The sequence below is a fragment of the Cyprinus carpio genome, chromosome A6, assembly GCF_018340385.1.
Source record: "Cyprinus carpio isolate SPL01 chromosome A6, ASM1834038v1, whole genome shotgun sequence".
Lineage (NCBI taxonomy): Eukaryota > Metazoa > Chordata > Actinopteri > Cypriniformes > Cyprinidae > Cyprinus > Cyprinus carpio.
The window spans coordinates 33079408-33097655 of NC_056577.1; the positions used below are offsets into that span (position 1 = coordinate 33079408).

Consider the following 18248-nt stretch of genomic DNA (forward strand, 5'->3'; position numbering starts at 1 on the left):
CACATAGAAAACATTTTTTAATTGCAAGAATATTTCACAATATTACTGTTTTTACTGTATTTTTGATCAAATAAATGCAGAATACAGAAGAGACTTCATTCAAAAACATACTGACTCCAAACTTTGAATGGTATCATAAATAACTATGACCTTTACACACACACACACACACACACATGAGCTGAATGAAATTAGTTTAACCTGTAGAAACCTTAAACATAACAACCTATATCCATGTTTTATATGTATTATCAGTGCTCTCCTTATCTTCCGTGCTGTTTTACTGTATATGACAGCAATCAATGTGGAAGTTTTCTTAATCTTTAAAAGATCTTTACTCTTCTCTGTACGAGCCGGCCATTACTACATCTAGTAATAGGAGAAGTCTTCAAAACCATTGTGTATTTGGTTTATTCTACTATGTGGTCAATTAAGATAAATCTTTCTACTTTCAATGTCAAAAATGACCCTGTGGCCTTGAATTAATCACTACGCTTGGAGAAATTGAGCAATACCTGTAATACTTTCAAATACTTTCTGACAGATGTGAAATTTTTGTAACGCATGATCATTGGTAGACTGTAAAATATCAATATTTGGCTTTAAAATAGATTTTTCTGATGTGATATGATCACTTATGATGCAACAGAACGTAATGAACTGTAAAAGAAAAATCTCTTATGTTGTATTAAAACTGCGGTAACACAGTTTAATGTTTCATGAAATGATGTGCAAGAACATATTCAAGTATAGGAAAACCGCTAAATGCATTACAATGCATTATTCAAAGGTACCAAATGATCTAACATGCAATTTGGATAGAAAATATATCTCTCTGATCCACATGAGGTGTGTTTAGATAATGGAGCAGCAATGGATATTTTTAAGGCTGATGCCGCCCTCTAGTGTCTGTTTAGAAGTAGTACAACAGTAGAGCGTTTATTGTAGGAGCATTGTTACTTTTGCTAAAGCACACTTTACCATAATTTATTATTAATTATTACTATACATCACTGCAAAAACAACAAGTCAAGTTCAGAATAAGCTCCAGGATGTTTACTTACTTGGATATTTTAAACATGCATTTGCTGGTAATTCAGCCGTTTCTGTCATTTTACAGTGGATAACTTTGTTCATTTATTGATATTAATTTATTTTTAAATTAATGTGATTTCCAATATACTATAATTATATAAATATTTATTAATGACTTTTCTGTGTCAAGTTTTGAATAAAAAATTTTAAGGAAATCTTACCAAGGCTGCATTTATTTGATGAATACAGTAAAAACTGTAATATTGTGACATATTATTAATATTTAAAATATCTGTAATTTATTCCTGTGGTCACAGCTGTATTTTCAGCATCATTACTCCAGTCTTCAGTGTCACATGATCCTTCAGAAATCAGTCTAATAATATGATTTGGTCCTCAGTTATTATTGGCATTCTATTATTGTTAACGGTTCTGATTATCAATGTTGAAAACAGGTTTTTTTTTTTTTTTTGGTACTTAATGTTTCTGGAAACGTTTTTTTAAATATATTCTAATAACAACAAAGATTTCTGAATAATCATGTCACACTGAAGACATATAAATGCAGCATTGGTGAGCATAAGAAACTTTTTTCAAAAACATTTAAAAAATCTTAAAAAAAAAAAAACCTTCATCTGGGTTGTGCAATGAAATTGATTAAAATAATGCACAGAAAAAAAAATAAAAGAAATAATGAAATGTAGTAATAATGCACAGATGCATATTGCATGCAATAAAAAAGGAACCAAATTCAAAAGTGAAAAATCTTTATTCAGTTTTTATTACATTTGTAAAATGTCTATAAAAAAAGTGCAACATTACCATGCAGTGTGATTATGAAAGAAAAACAGTACATCAGTCAGAGCTATAAAACTCAGGTTCTAGCATTTAAGCCTCAGATGAGAAGCTAATGATCAGATGTTCTTCTCCATGGTCAGAATCGTGGCTCTAGTCATCCAGATCACCCACTTGGGAGACTCAGATCGAGTATGAACCAGGACGAGTTTAAAACCCAGCCTAAAGTACAGCGCTACGGCTGCTTTCTGTGTAGACGAGGTGGAAAGTTCGATCTTTGAGAAGCGGCGTTCCCTACAGAAGTCTTCGGCTGTTTTGGCCAACTGTAAACCGAGACCAGAACGGCGACAGCTGGATGAAACAATCATCCGGTAAAGCTCTCCATACTTTTTTCCTTCACTTCCCGGGTCAGTTTTACCTTCCACAGCCACCATCCCCAAAACCTGAGGCCGGCCATGTATCTCAGCCTCAGCAACCCAGAAGCAGTTATCTGGATTACTGAGGTAGTAACCCGGGATGTCCTGCATGTCCGTGTTCAGTCTCGCCCGGACGTAGCCGGTGTAAAACTCAAAGCAGCAGAAGTACACGAGGCCGATCCAGGCTCCTCCAGACACCAGGGCCAGAACGACGGACTGTCCACCCATCACATACGCGCCCATGTAAAAGAACAGGCTTACAGTGATGTGCAGCGGACGGGTCATGGCATAAATGAATGCAGGATTGATGTGCTCCATTATTCCATCCCGGAAAACGGTTTCCACAGCCTCCCGGTCAGAGGGCTGATATCGCCGGATCACAGCGTGCACTGGTGGATTGTAAAGAGGAATAAAAACAGAAATGGATAGAGTAAAATCATTACAACATGGAAAATTATTTAAACAAAATAAACTGTAATCTACATGAAATAATGTATATTATGTATATAGCGTCACAATATATACACACATATATACATACATATACATACATATATACGTATATACATACATATATACGTATATACATACGTGTATATATATATATATATATATATATATATACATACATATACACACACACACACATATATATTTTATATATATATATATACATACAATACATACACACACACACACACACACACACACACACACATATATATATACATACACACACACATATATATATATATATATATATATATATATATATATATATATATATATATATATATATATATATATATATATATATATATACATATATACACACACACAGACACACACACATATATATATATATATATATATACACATATACATACATACATACAAACATATATATATATATATATATACATATACATACATACACACACATAAATATACATATACATACATATATACACAGTAAATAATCAAAGAATTTTCACTTTTTAGTGAGACTACAATGCATACATTAAAATGTTTTCAGGTGTCAGTGAAAGTCTAGATAGATAGATAGATAGATAGATAGATAGATAGATAGATAGATAGATAGATAGATAGATAGATAGATAGATAGATAGATAGAAATGTTTGCTACTTACTGTTTGATTTGGTAATTAGTATCCTTTATTTCCAGACAATGGTTGCTCGTGTATGCACTGCGCTGCGATCACATGATGTTTGTGGTGAATCACGTTATCAGCGGTTCAAAGTTCACAAGGACATTCTCCAATCAGAAAGGACATTTTACTCACTTCATTTGGAGTTCACAGTTTCCTAAACATATACAGAAATGTCCTGATTTTTAAATAAATATATGCATGCATGTGTGGGCATTTATATATACGTAATAAATATACACAGCACACATACATATATTATGTAAACAAAAAAATTTATTTTGGATGCGATTTATCGTTTGAGAGCACTAGTTTTGAACATCAGTGTGGAACATCTCGGTTACGTATGTAACCACAGTTCCCTGAATAGGGAACGAGATGCTGCGGTGACGTCACCGTATGGGAACACCTTCGGTGTGACGAATGTCTGAAGCCCTATACCATCTCGCCAATCCTATTGGCCAAATAGCGCTTGGCACCGCCCTACGCATGCGTACGCATCGTATACCCGGGCGCCGCGCGCTATTTCACTCAGATTTCATGAACTGAAGAGAAGAACGCTATCAGGTATGGAACGGCCGGGACCGCAGCATCTCGTTCCCTATTCAGGGAACTGTGGTTACATACGTAACCGAGATGTTCCCTTTCATAGGTCACTTCGATGCTGCGGTGACGTCACCGTATGGGAACCCTATACCATAACGCCTGACGTACCTGATAGCTGGGATCCAAGGAAGCATCTGCTCAAGCGGAGAGAACCCGGGAGCCAGGAGCCGTCCTTACATCCAGACTGTAAAACTTTATAAAAAGTGCTCGGTGAGGACCATCCTGCCGCAGCACAGATATCAGCCATAGAAGATCCACTGAGGGCCGCCTGAGAGGAAGCGACTGCTCTAGTGGAATGAGCTTTGACTCCTAGAGGCGAGGCGAGACCGCGCGCCTCATAGGCTAAAGATATTGCCTCCACCAACCAATGGGACATGCGTTGCTTTGTGACAGCATGGCCTCTATTCTTATGTCCAAAACAGACAACAGCTGGTCGGACTCACGCCATGAGGCTGATCGATCGACATAAGTCTTAAGCGCTCTGACAGGGCAAAGACTTAGATCTTCTGATCCTATCCCAGCAGGGGGTAAAGCCTCCAGGACCGTCTGCTGAAAATGAAAGGGGTTCGAAGCGACTTTAGGGACATAATTAGGCCTCGGTCGCAGCAATACCTTCACAAAGCCTGGTGCAAAATCCATGCACGACGGCGAAACAGAAAGAGCCTGTAAATCCCCAACTCTCTTGAGGGAGGATAAGGCCATAAGAAGAACTGTCTTCAAGGTCAGGATTTTATCCGGTACGGTTTCCAAGGGCTCAAACGGATGTCCTGATAGACCTTGCAGTACAATAGATAAATCCCATGAGGGAACTCGCACAGGGCGGAAAGGCCTCAGCCGTCGCGCACCTTGTAAAAAGCGAGAGACCAGCGGATGACGGCCCACTGAAGCACCATCCATATATACGTGGTTAGCTGAAATGGCTGCCACATAAACTTTCAAAGTTGCTGGCGTTACACCATCAGAGAAACGGTCTTGAAGGAAACTCCAGTACTGAAGCCACTGGGCAGTAAACTGGGTCTATACTACGAAAACCACACCAGGTCGTAAACAGCTTCCATTTTGAAAGCATATAAGCGTCTCGTAGATGCTGCTCTGGAATTCATAATAGTCTCGGAGGTTTCCGTAGAAAGACCGGGACATATTAACTCACTCCGCTCAGAGGCCACGCCCACAGTTTCCACAGATCTGGCCTCGGGTGCCAAATCATCCCTCGTGCTTGCGATAGTAAGTCCTGTCTGAGGGGAATCTCCCATGGAGAGCCCACTATTAGACTGACCAGTTCCGCAAACCACGGCTGTGTGGGCCACCACGGAGCCACCAGCAGCAGCTGCTCCACTCTGTCCAGCCGTATCCTGGACAACACCGCTGGAATTAAACGAATTGGAGGAAAAGCATACAAGCTGGTCCTGGGCCAATCGTGAGCTAACGCATCCAGGCCTAGGGGCGATGGAGGGCATAGGGAGAACCACAGCGGGCAATGCGTAGTCGTGCTCGACGCGAATAAGTCCACTCTCGCCTCTCCGAATATCTGCCATCAAAAGGCTCACCGTCTGTGGGTGTAATCTCCATTCCCCCTGCTCCAGAGTCTGTCTGGATAGCAGATCCGCTCCGACGTTCAAACGTCCGGGGACATGAACTGCTCGGATCGATAGAAATCTGTTCCGAGACCAAAGAAGAATACTCCTCGCCAGCCTGCACAGGGGGCGAGAGCGTAACCCTCCTTGATGATTCAGGTATGACACAACCGCCATGTTGTCTGACCTGAGTAGTACATGACGGCCGGTCAGCAGATTTGAGAAATACTGGAGAGCTAGAAAAACTGCCAGTAGTTCCAACCTGTTTATGTGCCAACCGCGTTGTGTCGCTGTCCACACTCCATGAGCTGGGCGCCCTTGACAAACAGCTCCCCAACCGGTCAAAGACGCGTCCGTCGTGACAGTCTCTCGGGAAGCACAAATCCCCAGCCGAACTCCGGCTAGAAGGAACTCCGTTGACATCCACTGTTTTATTGACATACACCCCCTCCGTGTCACCGAAATCGTACGATGCGGAAAACAACGGGGTGAAATGTTCTGACTTTTCGTCCACCACTGAAAAGGGCGCATGTGAAGTAAGCCCAGACGAATTACAGGGGATGCCGCTGCCATCAGACCTAACAGCCTGAGACACAAACTCACCGTCACTGTGCGGCCTACTTTGAAGTGACGCACGCATGACGTGAGAGACTGAACGCGCGGGAGAGAGATAGTCTGGCTGTCATCGCGCGAGAGTCCAAATCTATTCCCAGAAAGGTTATCCGTTGAGAGGGGATTAAAACACTCTTCTGGAAATTCGTGCATAAGCCCAGGCTTCTTAAATGATTCAGCACTAAATCTCGGTGAGAGAGTGCTTGAGTCTGTGATTGAGCTAGCACCAGCCAATCGTCCAAGTAATTCAACACACGAACGCCCTGGAGCCGCAACGGGGCCAGAGCTGCGTCCATGCATTTTGAAAAAGTTCGGGGAGCCAGGGCTAAGCCGAACGGAAGAACACGGTATTGATACGCTTTGCCCTCTAAAGCGAATCTGAGGAACTTCCTGTGTCTCTTGATGATCTGAATATGAAAATATGCATCCTTCAGATCGATCGTGACAAACCAAGTGTTTGGTTGAATCTGAGACAAAATGGACTTTACCGTTAACATCCTGAATTTGCTCGTCCTGAGTGCAAGATTCAAACGGCGTAGATCCAATATGGGGTCGCAAACCGCCCCCTTTTTTTGGTACAACAAAATAGCGGCTGTAAAAACCTGACTCCATCTGAGAGGGGTGTACTTCTTCTATAGCCCCTTTCTTCAGCAGAGCTGTCATTTCTTGCCGCAGCACCGCGACTTCCTCTGGTTTCACAACCGTTGGAATTATTCGTCGTAGAGTTGGCGGTCCTTTTCGAAACTGAATGGTGTATCCGAGACGAATCGTGCGTAACACCCATTGCGAAATGCCGGGCAAGCGTTCCCACGCGGCCCGAAATAGCGTCAGTGGTTTCAAGGTTTCCGCCTTTTTCAGCGTTTTCATACGCGTTAACATGCCCGAATACGGAAAGCTCGCGGCGTCCGTAAGCCGGGGAAGCGCGTGCGTCAAATCCGCTGCATCTCGTTGTGTATAATCCTGAAGCGTGTCCACGGCAGGAATTAATCCAACAAGATGAACATCGGGCTCTGCCGCTAGCGAAAAAGCGGCGGCTGTATGAGCCGTCATAAACGGGCCGTCTTTGCCAGACCCTTGTAGCGTTCCTCGGATTCTGAAGGCTGAATCGCGCAGAGTGTCTGAGGAAACGCCTGACATGGTTTACTCGATCCAATGCTGCTCGAAGCGCCTTTTGCGGCGAGACAGTCAATGTTAGAGCGTGGGGACTGCAGTGAGAGGGTTGGATGCGCGAAAACGGTCCAATAGCGCTCTCTAGCGGAGGGCACAGTCCCTGGCAAGCAGCGAGAATATCAGGAGCTGCTATTAGGAGCCCGAGAGCGAGAGGCATTAGCCGTCGAACTCAGGTCTAATCTTTTCCGCTGTCGCTGGCGAGCTGGTGGAAAAGCCTTAGGACCCCCAGTCCTTACGAGGGGGCGCCATAGGCGAAGGCTCTTCCCGTGAGGCAGCCCGTTGGCGGTTTGAAGAGGTTGAACGAGACCGCGCGGGCGCCTGCCGCCGTTCAGTCTCTCTGGGTCTGCGTGGAATCAGCTGGCGGAAAGCGGCTGATTGCTGTTTCGCTGCCCTAAAATTTATCCACCACCGACGTAACTGCCTCTCCAAACAAACCGTCCTTAGAAATGGGCGCGTCCATGAGAAAAGATTTATCCTTTTCTTTGATATCGGTGAGATTCAGCCAAAGGTGGCGCTCGACCGTAATCAAACCAGCCATGGAACGGCCCACTGCCCGAGCAGTATGTTTGGTAGCGCGTAGCGCCAAATCCGTTGCCCGACGCAGCTCTTTCACAGCCTCGGGTGTGATGCCCCCCCCCTCGTCGTCGAGATCCTTTAAAAGCTCCGCTTGGTAGGCCCTGGAGGACCGCCATAGAGTGGAGCGATGCGGCCGCCGCCTGGCCAGCAGCCATGTAAGATTTCCCGACGAGGCTAGACGTGACTCGACACGCCTTCGAAGGAAGGAGGGGGCGAGACTTCCATGCCGTGGCCGAATTAGGCGCCAGATGTTCGGCGAGAGTCTCCTCAACCGGAGGCATCGCTGCCCAGATAGCAAAATTTGTCTGGCCCACCTCTGGGCCGTATCCTTGCTCTGGTTCTGGCCCAGTTCTGGCTGGGTCCCCGGCCCAAAACTGGCCCATTCACTGAAAGCATACATAAACAGTTTCCTCTGGCCCAGAAGCGGCCCACACCCTGTAAAAAGACTAAGTGTTTTTATGTGGCCCAGGTCTGGCCCAAATACTTTAAGAAAGTTCTGGCTGAGAGTCGGCTTGGTCCCCGGGCCAGATGTGGCCCAGAAACTGCCAAACATACTTCAATTTAGCAGGAAAACACAAATACAACCATTTACTTTTTTAAGGGATTTTATTAAAATAACGAACAAATACATTAACATATTTTAGAACATTTTAATTAACAAATGCAAAAACAAATGCAGAAACTCTTTCATGCCCACACACCCCTCAACACAGACAGAGACACAAGCGCACTTTAGACAGCTGCCTTCTCCAAAAGCCGTCTCTTGCGCCCGCCCTCTCGATCAGCTGCCAGCTGGAGCCACCTCCTTATGGTCCCCTCAACCTCCATTTCAGCGGCATTAGCAGTGATGGGGTTTCTCCGAACTGCAGCTTTTGAAATAAAGAAATACATGTTGTAAGGTCTCTATGAAATTTAAAATCCCTAGGAACTGTTCTCAATACTTTGGTTATCATTGCTCTTTTATATATAGATCTTTTATATGACTAGATCAGATTTTTTTTTTTTCTTTCACTCAGATGTAATCACCTCCAAACATCTATGTAAATACAGACCAGTTTGGATATTTACATACTTGAATTAAAAAAAAAAAAAAAAAAATTCAAAGACCATAATATAAAACTGAATAAAACATTAATTTGCTATTTCTACAAGTATACCATTCAGAAATATATTCCAAATCTAAAATGACAAAATAATTAAAGCCTTTCAATTTCATTAACAATTATACAAGCTTAGTAATAATATTGTAATGTATGTAATCATGGACCATGTAACATACATCTACTGCAGTAAATTCTAATCAGTAGGGAGTTTCATTCTTGTTTTATAAATAAATTTTACAAAATTAAAAAATTGTGTTATGCTTCTCATTGCTCTATGAGTAATGCACTTTTCATTCTATTGACTTCTATTAACATGCATACAAATGTGGGAAACGGTAAACGCAAGCTCAACAAATTTTGTTGCATTCTAAATTTACAGTTTGATGACCTCTATGTGATTAACGTGTGACCAAAATCAGCATGCCAAACTTGGACCTCTAAGCTGAATTAAAGAACAGAAACTTTAAATCTGCAGCACTGCAATAAAGTGGAGTAGATTGCATATATTTATATTTTTATTAGCATGTTTTTGTTTTAGCTACTTCTCTCTGTTGATGTCTATGATGAATTACGCAGGTACCGGGCTCCTCTGCATAGGGACCTACCCGCTCCAGTATAAATAGTCTGAATATAAACAAATATTATAGGTGTACCCTAGTGCAGTGGTTCCCAAACCTGTCCTGGAGGACCCCCTGCCCTGCACATTTTGTATGTCTCCCTAATCATGTCACCCAATTTAGTTCTTGCAGTCTCTTCTAACGAGCTGATGAGTGAAATCAGGTGTGTTAGATAAGGGAGACATACAAAAGGTCCAGGGCAGGGGGGCTTCCAGGACAGGTTTGGGAAGCACTGCCCTAGTGATTCAGGACAAGCCAAAAACACGGTTTGGAAAATGGATTCATGGTGTTGCACATGGTTATTATATAAATTTTGTAAATTTTGAACACAAAAAAAAAAAGTTATGGACTGCAGCTTTTATATTTTGATCAGTATAATTACAACAGCAAAATAAGCTAATATGCATGGCAGTAATGACAATTCTTTACATTTGTTTAATTTTATAATTTATATTATATATTTTACATTATTAATATAATATTAAGATTGATAAAATAATTTCCTATTAATATTAAGCATAATTTAGATATTTTGATCAGTATAATAATAATAATAATAATTAATAATAATAATAATATAATAATAATACAGTAAAATGACAAAACTAATATTTATGGTAGTAATGGGCAATTATTATTTTAAAATTAATTAATATTTATATTACTTGAATTTATTTGATATATTATTTTACATTATTAATAATTACTATAATATTCAGATTGATGTAAATCATCTACTATTGATATTAAATATAATTTTAATATTTGTATTATTATTATTATTATTATTGTTGTTGTTATTACAACAGTAAAACTACAAAGCTAATATTTATGGCAGTAATGCAAATTCTTTACTTATTTGTTTAATTTTATAAATACTTATATTATTTTACATATAATTCATAATTAATATAATATTAAGATTATTAAATAAGCTACTAATAATATTAAAAATCATTTTAATAGTTTAATCAGTACAATGACGATGATGATGATAATAATAATAAGAAAATAATAATACAGTTAAAATGACAAAAACTATGGTAGGAATTTATGGTAGTAATGACAATTCTTTATTATTTGTTTACTTTTAGAATGAATTAATAATTATATTACTTCAATTTATTTTATACATTATTTTACATTATTATTTATAACATTCAGAGTGATTAAATAATCTATTAATATGAAATATAATTATTATTATTTTTATTACAGTAAAAATACAAAACTAATATTTATGACAGTAATTAAGTTTACTGCTAATTAATAATATATTATTTTAAATTATGCAAATTATGGTTATAATATTCAGATTGATTAAATAAAAAATAATTATAGACAAAAATATATAATAACAACTGCCAAATGTGTTAGCAAGTAAACTGTAATTTAGGTTTGATGGTTTTTGCGTCTGAGAGAGGAAATAATTCATATAAATTAAAGTAAAAAATAAAAAGCATATTGTCTCAAAGTAATGAAAAATGATCCTCAGTTTAGCCTTGCTGTTGTTGTGCATACTGTGTAACATGATTTGATTGAAGTGACCTAAATAATGATAATGTGTATTACAGATTGTAAAGAACTGTATTTACTCGTACCCAACTACCAGAATCCACTACAGCCAGGATTAGTCAATAGTTCAATAAGGACATCTAAGTAATTTTTTATAAATGTGACTTAGTAAAAACATAATTGGTGTGCATCTTGAGACAAAACAAAGGCACTGATATCTTAAATATCAGTCAGTGCAAGTTTCTTTCAGTTGAAATAGCTCAGAATTACATTTTTAGTGCCCGGGACTAGGCCTAAGCCTTTGTATGTGAAATCGGGGGATACTGTTTTCTTACCAATCACAACCTCTCTGAGTTGAAGAGTGGCCACACTGAAGTCTTTCCATTGCTCCTCTCCAATTAAGGTTCTTGGGACATGATAGTTGGCAATCAACCTCTTTAAAGAGCCAGGTGCAGTCCGTGCGGCGCCAGCCAGCGCGAACCGCGCAAGACGCACGCAATAACGTCCGCCAACCAGTAAGATCTGAAACATATTTAACTGAAACAGAATAAAAGAAAAAAAAGGTGTCAAATAAAACATTTTGTATATTCCACTGTTTAAATATGTTATTTCAACAATGAATTAAAGGTACAAAAAATATATAATTAAAGTAAGGTTTGCGGAAAATACCAAAGATATTGAAAATGGACCAAGATGGTTTGTTTTGCTTTGTCCCCCCCTTTCTCTTCTCCAAGTGCCATTCCTGAAGCACATGTGCTGACAGTGATCAGTCCTGTGTCAACATGTGTACACAACGATGGTCTTCTGATTTTCAACCTTGTGCACAGTGGGTGAAAGCTGTAACTGTCATTAGTCAGTTTGAAATGTTCTACAATTTGGTTTGTATAACACTCATGTGTGAACACCGTCCCTCACATTCCCACCCCTTATTTTTTTTTTTTTTTTTCTGTGCTTTAAATGAAAGCTTTTACAACTCACAGCATTTTTCGCTTTTTCTTTTTAATCACTACTCTGTCCTACACCAACTACACACACATTTCTTATCATGTATGTCTATGAAAGACGATCGAACCAATCAGAGTAGGTATCTGCAGGCTGCAGCCGGGTTGACGACATTCACTAAATTCCAGGAGTTTCATTACCACAACGTAAAATGGGCGTTTCTGGCCGGGCGTTTTTTAATCCCAGGATCAACTCAGATGGATATAAGGAGAAATAAACGCATACCTACGATGGATAATGAAGGAGAAAACGGTCATACAGGTAACGTTAGATATTACCCACTGAGCAAAAGTAGGCTACGTCCAGACGACGTCTTTTTAACGTCTGTGTCGGACGTTGAAATGACGTCCCCTGAAGCGCCAGAATGAAAGTTTTTATGACTCTTTTTTCGACGTCTTTTGGACGTCGAATATCGACGGCTACAGGACGTCTCTAGAAGGTTAAAATTGAGTTTAGATGTGGTCATTTCTGGACGTATTTTCAACGTCTTATAAGTTCTCATTTAGACGTCATTTATACTGTTTCTGAACAAAATAAACACTCTTAGGCTGTGTCACGGAGCAACCCCGTGATCATAAATGGACTGTATGCACGTACACCATCTCTAGCACACACACATACACTGCATGCATCATTAACATGGTCTGTTTGCCGGCACTGACATCATGTATACAGGTCCTTCTCAAAAAATTAGCATATTGTGATAAAAGTTCATTATTTTCCATAATGTAATGATAAAATTTAACTTTCATATATTTTAGATTCATTGCCACACCAACTGAAATATTTCAGGTCTTTTATTGTTTTAATACTGATGATTTTGTCATACAGCTCATGAAAAACCCAAAATTCCTATCTCAAAAAATTAGCATATTTCATCCGACCAATAAAAGAAAAGTGTTTTTAATACAAAAAAGTCAGCCTTCAAATAATTATGTTCAGTTTTATGCACTCAATACTTGGTCGGGAATCCTTTTGCAGAAATGACTGCTTCAATGCGGCGTGGCTTGGAGGCAATCAGCCTGTGGGCACTGCTGAGGTGTTATGGAGGCCCAGGATGCTTCGATAGCGGCCTTAAGCTCATCCAGAGTGTTGGGTCTTGCGTCTCTTAACTTTCTCTTCACAATATCCCACAGATTCTCTATGGGGTTCAGGTCAGAAGAGTTGGCAGGCCAATTGAGCACAGTAATACAATGGTCAGTAAACCATTTTACCAGTGGTTTTGGCACTGTGAGCAGGTGCCAGGTCGTGCTGAAAAACGAAATCTTCATCTCCATAAAGCTTTTCAGCAGTTGGAAGCATGAAGTGCTCCAAAATCTCCTGATATCTAGCTGCATTGACCCTGCCCTTGATAAAACACAGTGGACCAACACCAGCAGCTGACATGGCACCCCAGACCATCACTGACTGTGGGTACTTGACACTGGACTTCAGGCATTTTGGCATTTCCTTCTCCCCAGTCTTCCTCCAGACTCTGGTACCTTGATTTCCGAATGACATGCAAAATTTGCTTTCATCCGAAAAAAGAAGTACTTTGGACCACTGAGCAACAGTCCAGTGCTGCTTCTCTGTAGCCCAGGTCAGGCGCTTCTGCCGCTGTTTCTGGTTCAAAAGTACACGCCTGTGCACGGTGGCTCTGGATGTTTCTACTCCAGACTCAGTCCACTGCTTCCGCAGGTCCCCCAAGGTCTGGAAATGGTCCTTCTCCACAATCTTCCTCAGGGTCCGGTCACCTCTTCTCGTTGTGCAGCGTTTTTTGCCACACTTTTTCCTTCCCACAGACTTCCCACTGAGGTGCCTTGATACAGCACTCTGGGAACAGCCTATTCGTTCAGAAATTTCTTTCTGTGTCTTACCCTCTCGCTTGAGGGTGTCAATGATGGCCTTCTGGACAGCAGTCAGGTCGGCAGTCTTACCCATGATTGCGGTTTTGAGTAATGAACCAGGCTGGGAGTTTTTAAAAGCCTCAGGAATCTTTTGCAGGTGTTTAGAGTTAATTAGTTGATTCAGATGATTAGGTTAATAGCTCGTTTAGAGAACCTTTTCATGATATGCTAGTTTTTTGAGATAGGAATTTTGGGTTTTCATGAGCTGTATGCCAAAATCATCAGTATTAAAACAATAAAAGACCTGAAATATTTCAGTTGGTGTGCAATGAATCTAAAATATATGAAAGTTTAATTTTATCATTACATTATGGAAAATAATGAACTTTTATCACAATATGCTAATTTTTTGAGAAGGACCTGTACACGGACCTGTATAATGCCTGTGGGTATTCGAATGTATTGTGTATTATGTGTTTAAGATAAGTCAGGATACGATGTGTATTTTGTTCATTACGTATAGTTGATGTGCACAAAGTGTTGGGTAACATTAGCCGTGACATTTTTCATTCATTTTCATTATAAATAACCACAATACACATATGTCTGTGTTAAAGTCTTTATTTAAGATTAGGTCGCACAGTATAATAAATATAACTTAACTCCTTGTAATATATTACTAGTGGTCAAACCTGAATTGTTTTAAACCTGAAGTATTTAAGCATGGTGGACACACCGTCTGATTGGGAGAAACCATGTTGGTATGACATAATTTTTTTTGTTTTGGGGGGGGGGGGTGCGGTTTAATGCACCTGTAAAACAAGGGTTATATTTGTTCATTCATATGTTGTATTTCTATATTGTGATTTGTGGAATTTATATTTGAATAGATGCTGTTTTATATGCATAATGTGTTTCAGAAGTGCATATGTAAAGAAAGTATACTTACCTGTAGATTGGTACATCCTGGGGTGTGGTCTAGACTATAAAATGGCTGCCAGAGATGTTCATGTGGCTCATCAGTTGCCATGGATTAGGTTCAGGTTGTTTGGTTTTGAGGGAACAAGCAATAGACGTTTGTGTAAAAGTACCTTACTGTTGTTGATCCAACAAAGAGACTTTCAGATAGTGTACTCTTTTATATATGTTTTGTTTTGTTTTGTTTTGCTGTGGGATTTACACTAACCGCACAATAAATTCACCTCCACTGGAGTTTCCTGTCGCCGTGGTCTTATTATGCCTCCGATCGCGAGTGCCCTCCCTAACAGGCTGCATTCAATTAAATCTCATGTTTATTTCAATGCAATTTCTTTTTGTACTTGTAAATAAACTTAAAGAAACAGTGTGTTCACACAAAAACATGAAAATAAAATAGTTTTCAGTCATTATACAGTTAATAACAATTAACAACAAACAATTTAGTTTAGTTGGGTCCACACATTATGTTTACCTGCTGGAGCTGAACTTTTAAAGCTTTTTCATTTTTATTTCAACTGCAATTAGCATAAAATTCTTAAAGATGGTATTCTTTATTCATGCAATAGTCAAGTGTTCATGTGCCCGAATATTATCTCCATGCACAATAATAATAATAAAAAAAAAACATACAATATGCTACAATGCAAGGGTTTTCAATCTGGGGTTCAGGACCAAAGCAAAGGGGTCCACAAAATAATTTATACCATATTTTCCAGACTACAAGTCATATTTTTTAATCTTCTGAGATGTGCTGAATTATTCCAAAGTAACTTTTATATAATGGTTGTAATGTCAAAAAGCCTAAGCAAACCGTAAACACTTAAAAGCAGGCACTTACAGGTTTCTATAGTTCTCATGTCTGTGTGACAAGTCTGTCTGTACACAGTGGTATTGTCTGTACCACTGTGTTTTCTAAATTTTCAGCATGAGGTTCACAGAAACTGAGATAGCAAGTGCATTTTGTTTGTTTTCTTTATTTAACAAAAGAAATACTGCTTGTAAATAATGGCTCTAGAATTTGTTTATTTTATACATAGGCCTAAATATTTTTTATTTTTGTTCTGTTTTGAATAGCATTAAATTTAAATGATTTGAAGTGAGCGAAAATAAAATCTTTACAGTGTTTATAGTTTTTAAGTTTCTTAACGTTTGTTTTATTTATCAGTATTTAATTTATTTCTGAAATTAATGGTAAAATGTGTCTTATACACAGATGCAACTTATGTGTTTTTTCCTGACCTGGTGCAACTTAGCCCTATATTGTGCATTAAACAAATGTATTATTAAAAAATGGGTACCATTTAAAAAAATAAATGAATAAATAAATAAAACAATCATATTATGTTCATTATACTCCCACCCACAATAATTTCAAGCCTTAAAATCTGTTGTAATTCTGAGGGTGTCCTTGAAAAATCTTCTCTGCAAGAGGTCCCTGGCACCAAATGTTGTAAATGTCCAGTGCTAGTGGACAGGCGTCCACATACAGCAGAGTCTGGTGTGCTAGGAGGAACTGTCCTGGTCGTCACAACATCTCCATCTTCACCAACTGCCATGAAACACAAATTAAATATAAATGATTATAAATATAGCTTCACAATGCTCATTTTGACCTCTGTGGTGAACATATCATCAGAAAATATGCCAGACTGATTTTTTGTCTTTCTGAATCATTTCAAAGCGTGATTTTAAAAATTATTTTTACGTTTAAAGTGCCTAATTTCACAGACTCGCGTGAGCATCCAGGATACATGACAAAGGCTGTTTAAATACAAGAATGAACACTTTACACAAGAAAAAGTTTTGAAAATCTTACATTATTGTTAATGTAGTGACAGAATGTATTTGTATTTGCCAGTAACGTTACTAGAACTAACCACTAGGTGTCAGTAGTGTTACAGTCACCAGTGGAGTGTGTGGATTATGAATCAGAAGTTAAACTCTTGTTGCTGTTCCCGTCCTAAAAAAATATATAAGTTACAAAACCGTTTCTTTATTTGATCAAGAAAAATTACGGTTACCTGTTTTAGTGAACAATTTTAATAAATAAATTTAAAAGGATCATCATAATTTTACCTCAGACTGTAACTTGAACCACCATCTTAAACCAACAGGGATATGTACAATTACAAAAAGAGGAATTTGAAAATATATAATCTTTCTAATCCAAATAAATAATTTGAAATATTAAACTGAAGTGAAATGTAACATTAGCTTGATAAAACGATGAATAAAAGCACATTTATTCTTACCTTTGGCTCAGCACAGTTGTCAGATGACCGTTACTGTTTGAATTTCCAAGTAACCGTTAACATTATGTTAGCTCCGTCCCGTTGTGAAGGTCGTTCGTTGGTCAGGTATCTCTGTAGGTTTATAAAGCGTCCTCAACGTAGAAATAAATAAATTAAAGGATAGCTGTAGTTATATCTTCAGTCTTTTGTAATAAACAGAATTATTCTTCCGTCTTCGTGATTGTTTGCGCCATCACGTTTACGTTTTTTTTTTTTGCCCTCACGTTTACGTCACTCACGTAACATCACGTTAACGCCCCTAGTGGCGAGCGCACGTTTAAATACACTCTATTTCATTACATTTAAATCTATGTGTTAAATATTTATTATTGAAAAGGAAATATTTTAATCTAATTATCAATTTAAATGTATTAAACTTTAATATATTTTAATATATTTAACTTTAATTAACTATATTTAATTTATAGATCTAATACCGATGTAAACTGCTGTTTCTGTCAATGCTCCAGTGAAAAATACCACAAACCATACCATAAATAAATCCATGTAAGATTTTATATGGTCACATTATGTAATTATAAATGTTTAATGTTTTTAAACATTTATATATTACATCATTTTAACACCTAAATGTTTTTAAGATTATAGGGCACATGTGATATTTAAATCGGAAATCAAAGGATTGCTTTGTTGTGTTTATATGTATATATATAAAAAAAAAAGTTATGTCGATTTCCTGAACCTGTTCTGCACGTTGTAGAGACGTCCAAAAAAATCCTTAGCCGGACGGTCAAATTTTGAATCTCATATCAACGTCCAAGGGACGTCGTAGTTCGACGTCCAGATATGAACCGGATTTGCACGTTGAGTAGACATCCAGATACGGTCCAGACCGACCGACGCAATTTAGACTTGATCTGCACATCGTATAGACGTCTCATGTTTGTTGGGTATATTTTATATCTATTATGTTTTATTGTCTTACAGTTAAGCTATTTTCGA

General features: G+C 38.5%; 1 protein-coding gene and 1 long non-coding RNA gene across 3 annotated transcripts; both read right to left on the reverse strand.

The window, feature by feature from the left end:
* Positions 1 to 1785: 1785 nt before the first annotated feature.
* Positions 1786 to 3569, reverse strand: nat8l2 (N-acetyltransferase 8-like 2). 2 transcript variants are annotated; one of them, XM_042759092.1, is made up of 3 exons: positions 3551 to 3569; positions 3398 to 3459; positions 1786 to 2635 (listed from the first exon to the last, which is right to left on the reverse strand). In XM_042759092.1, coding segments are annotated over exons 2-3 (687 nt in total). In that variant the 5' UTR covers positions 3399 to 3459; positions 3551 to 3569; the 3' UTR covers positions 1786 to 1949. The 2 variants fall into 2 exon arrangements, with proteins under 2 accessions (XP_042615026.1, XP_018930447.1); XM_019074902.2 differs by lacking the exon at positions 3551 to 3569 and having other exon boundaries at positions 3398 to 3542.
* An 11934-nt stretch (positions 3570 to 15503) lies between these two features.
* LOC122145385 lies at positions 15504 to 17671 on the reverse strand. The gene is made up of 2 exons (XR_006160315.1): positions 17247 to 17671; positions 15504 to 16543 (listed from the first exon to the last, which is right to left on the reverse strand). It is a non-coding gene; the product is annotated as an uncharacterized LOC122145385 (long non-coding RNA).
* Between the last annotated feature and the right edge of the window lie 577 nt (positions 17672 to 18248).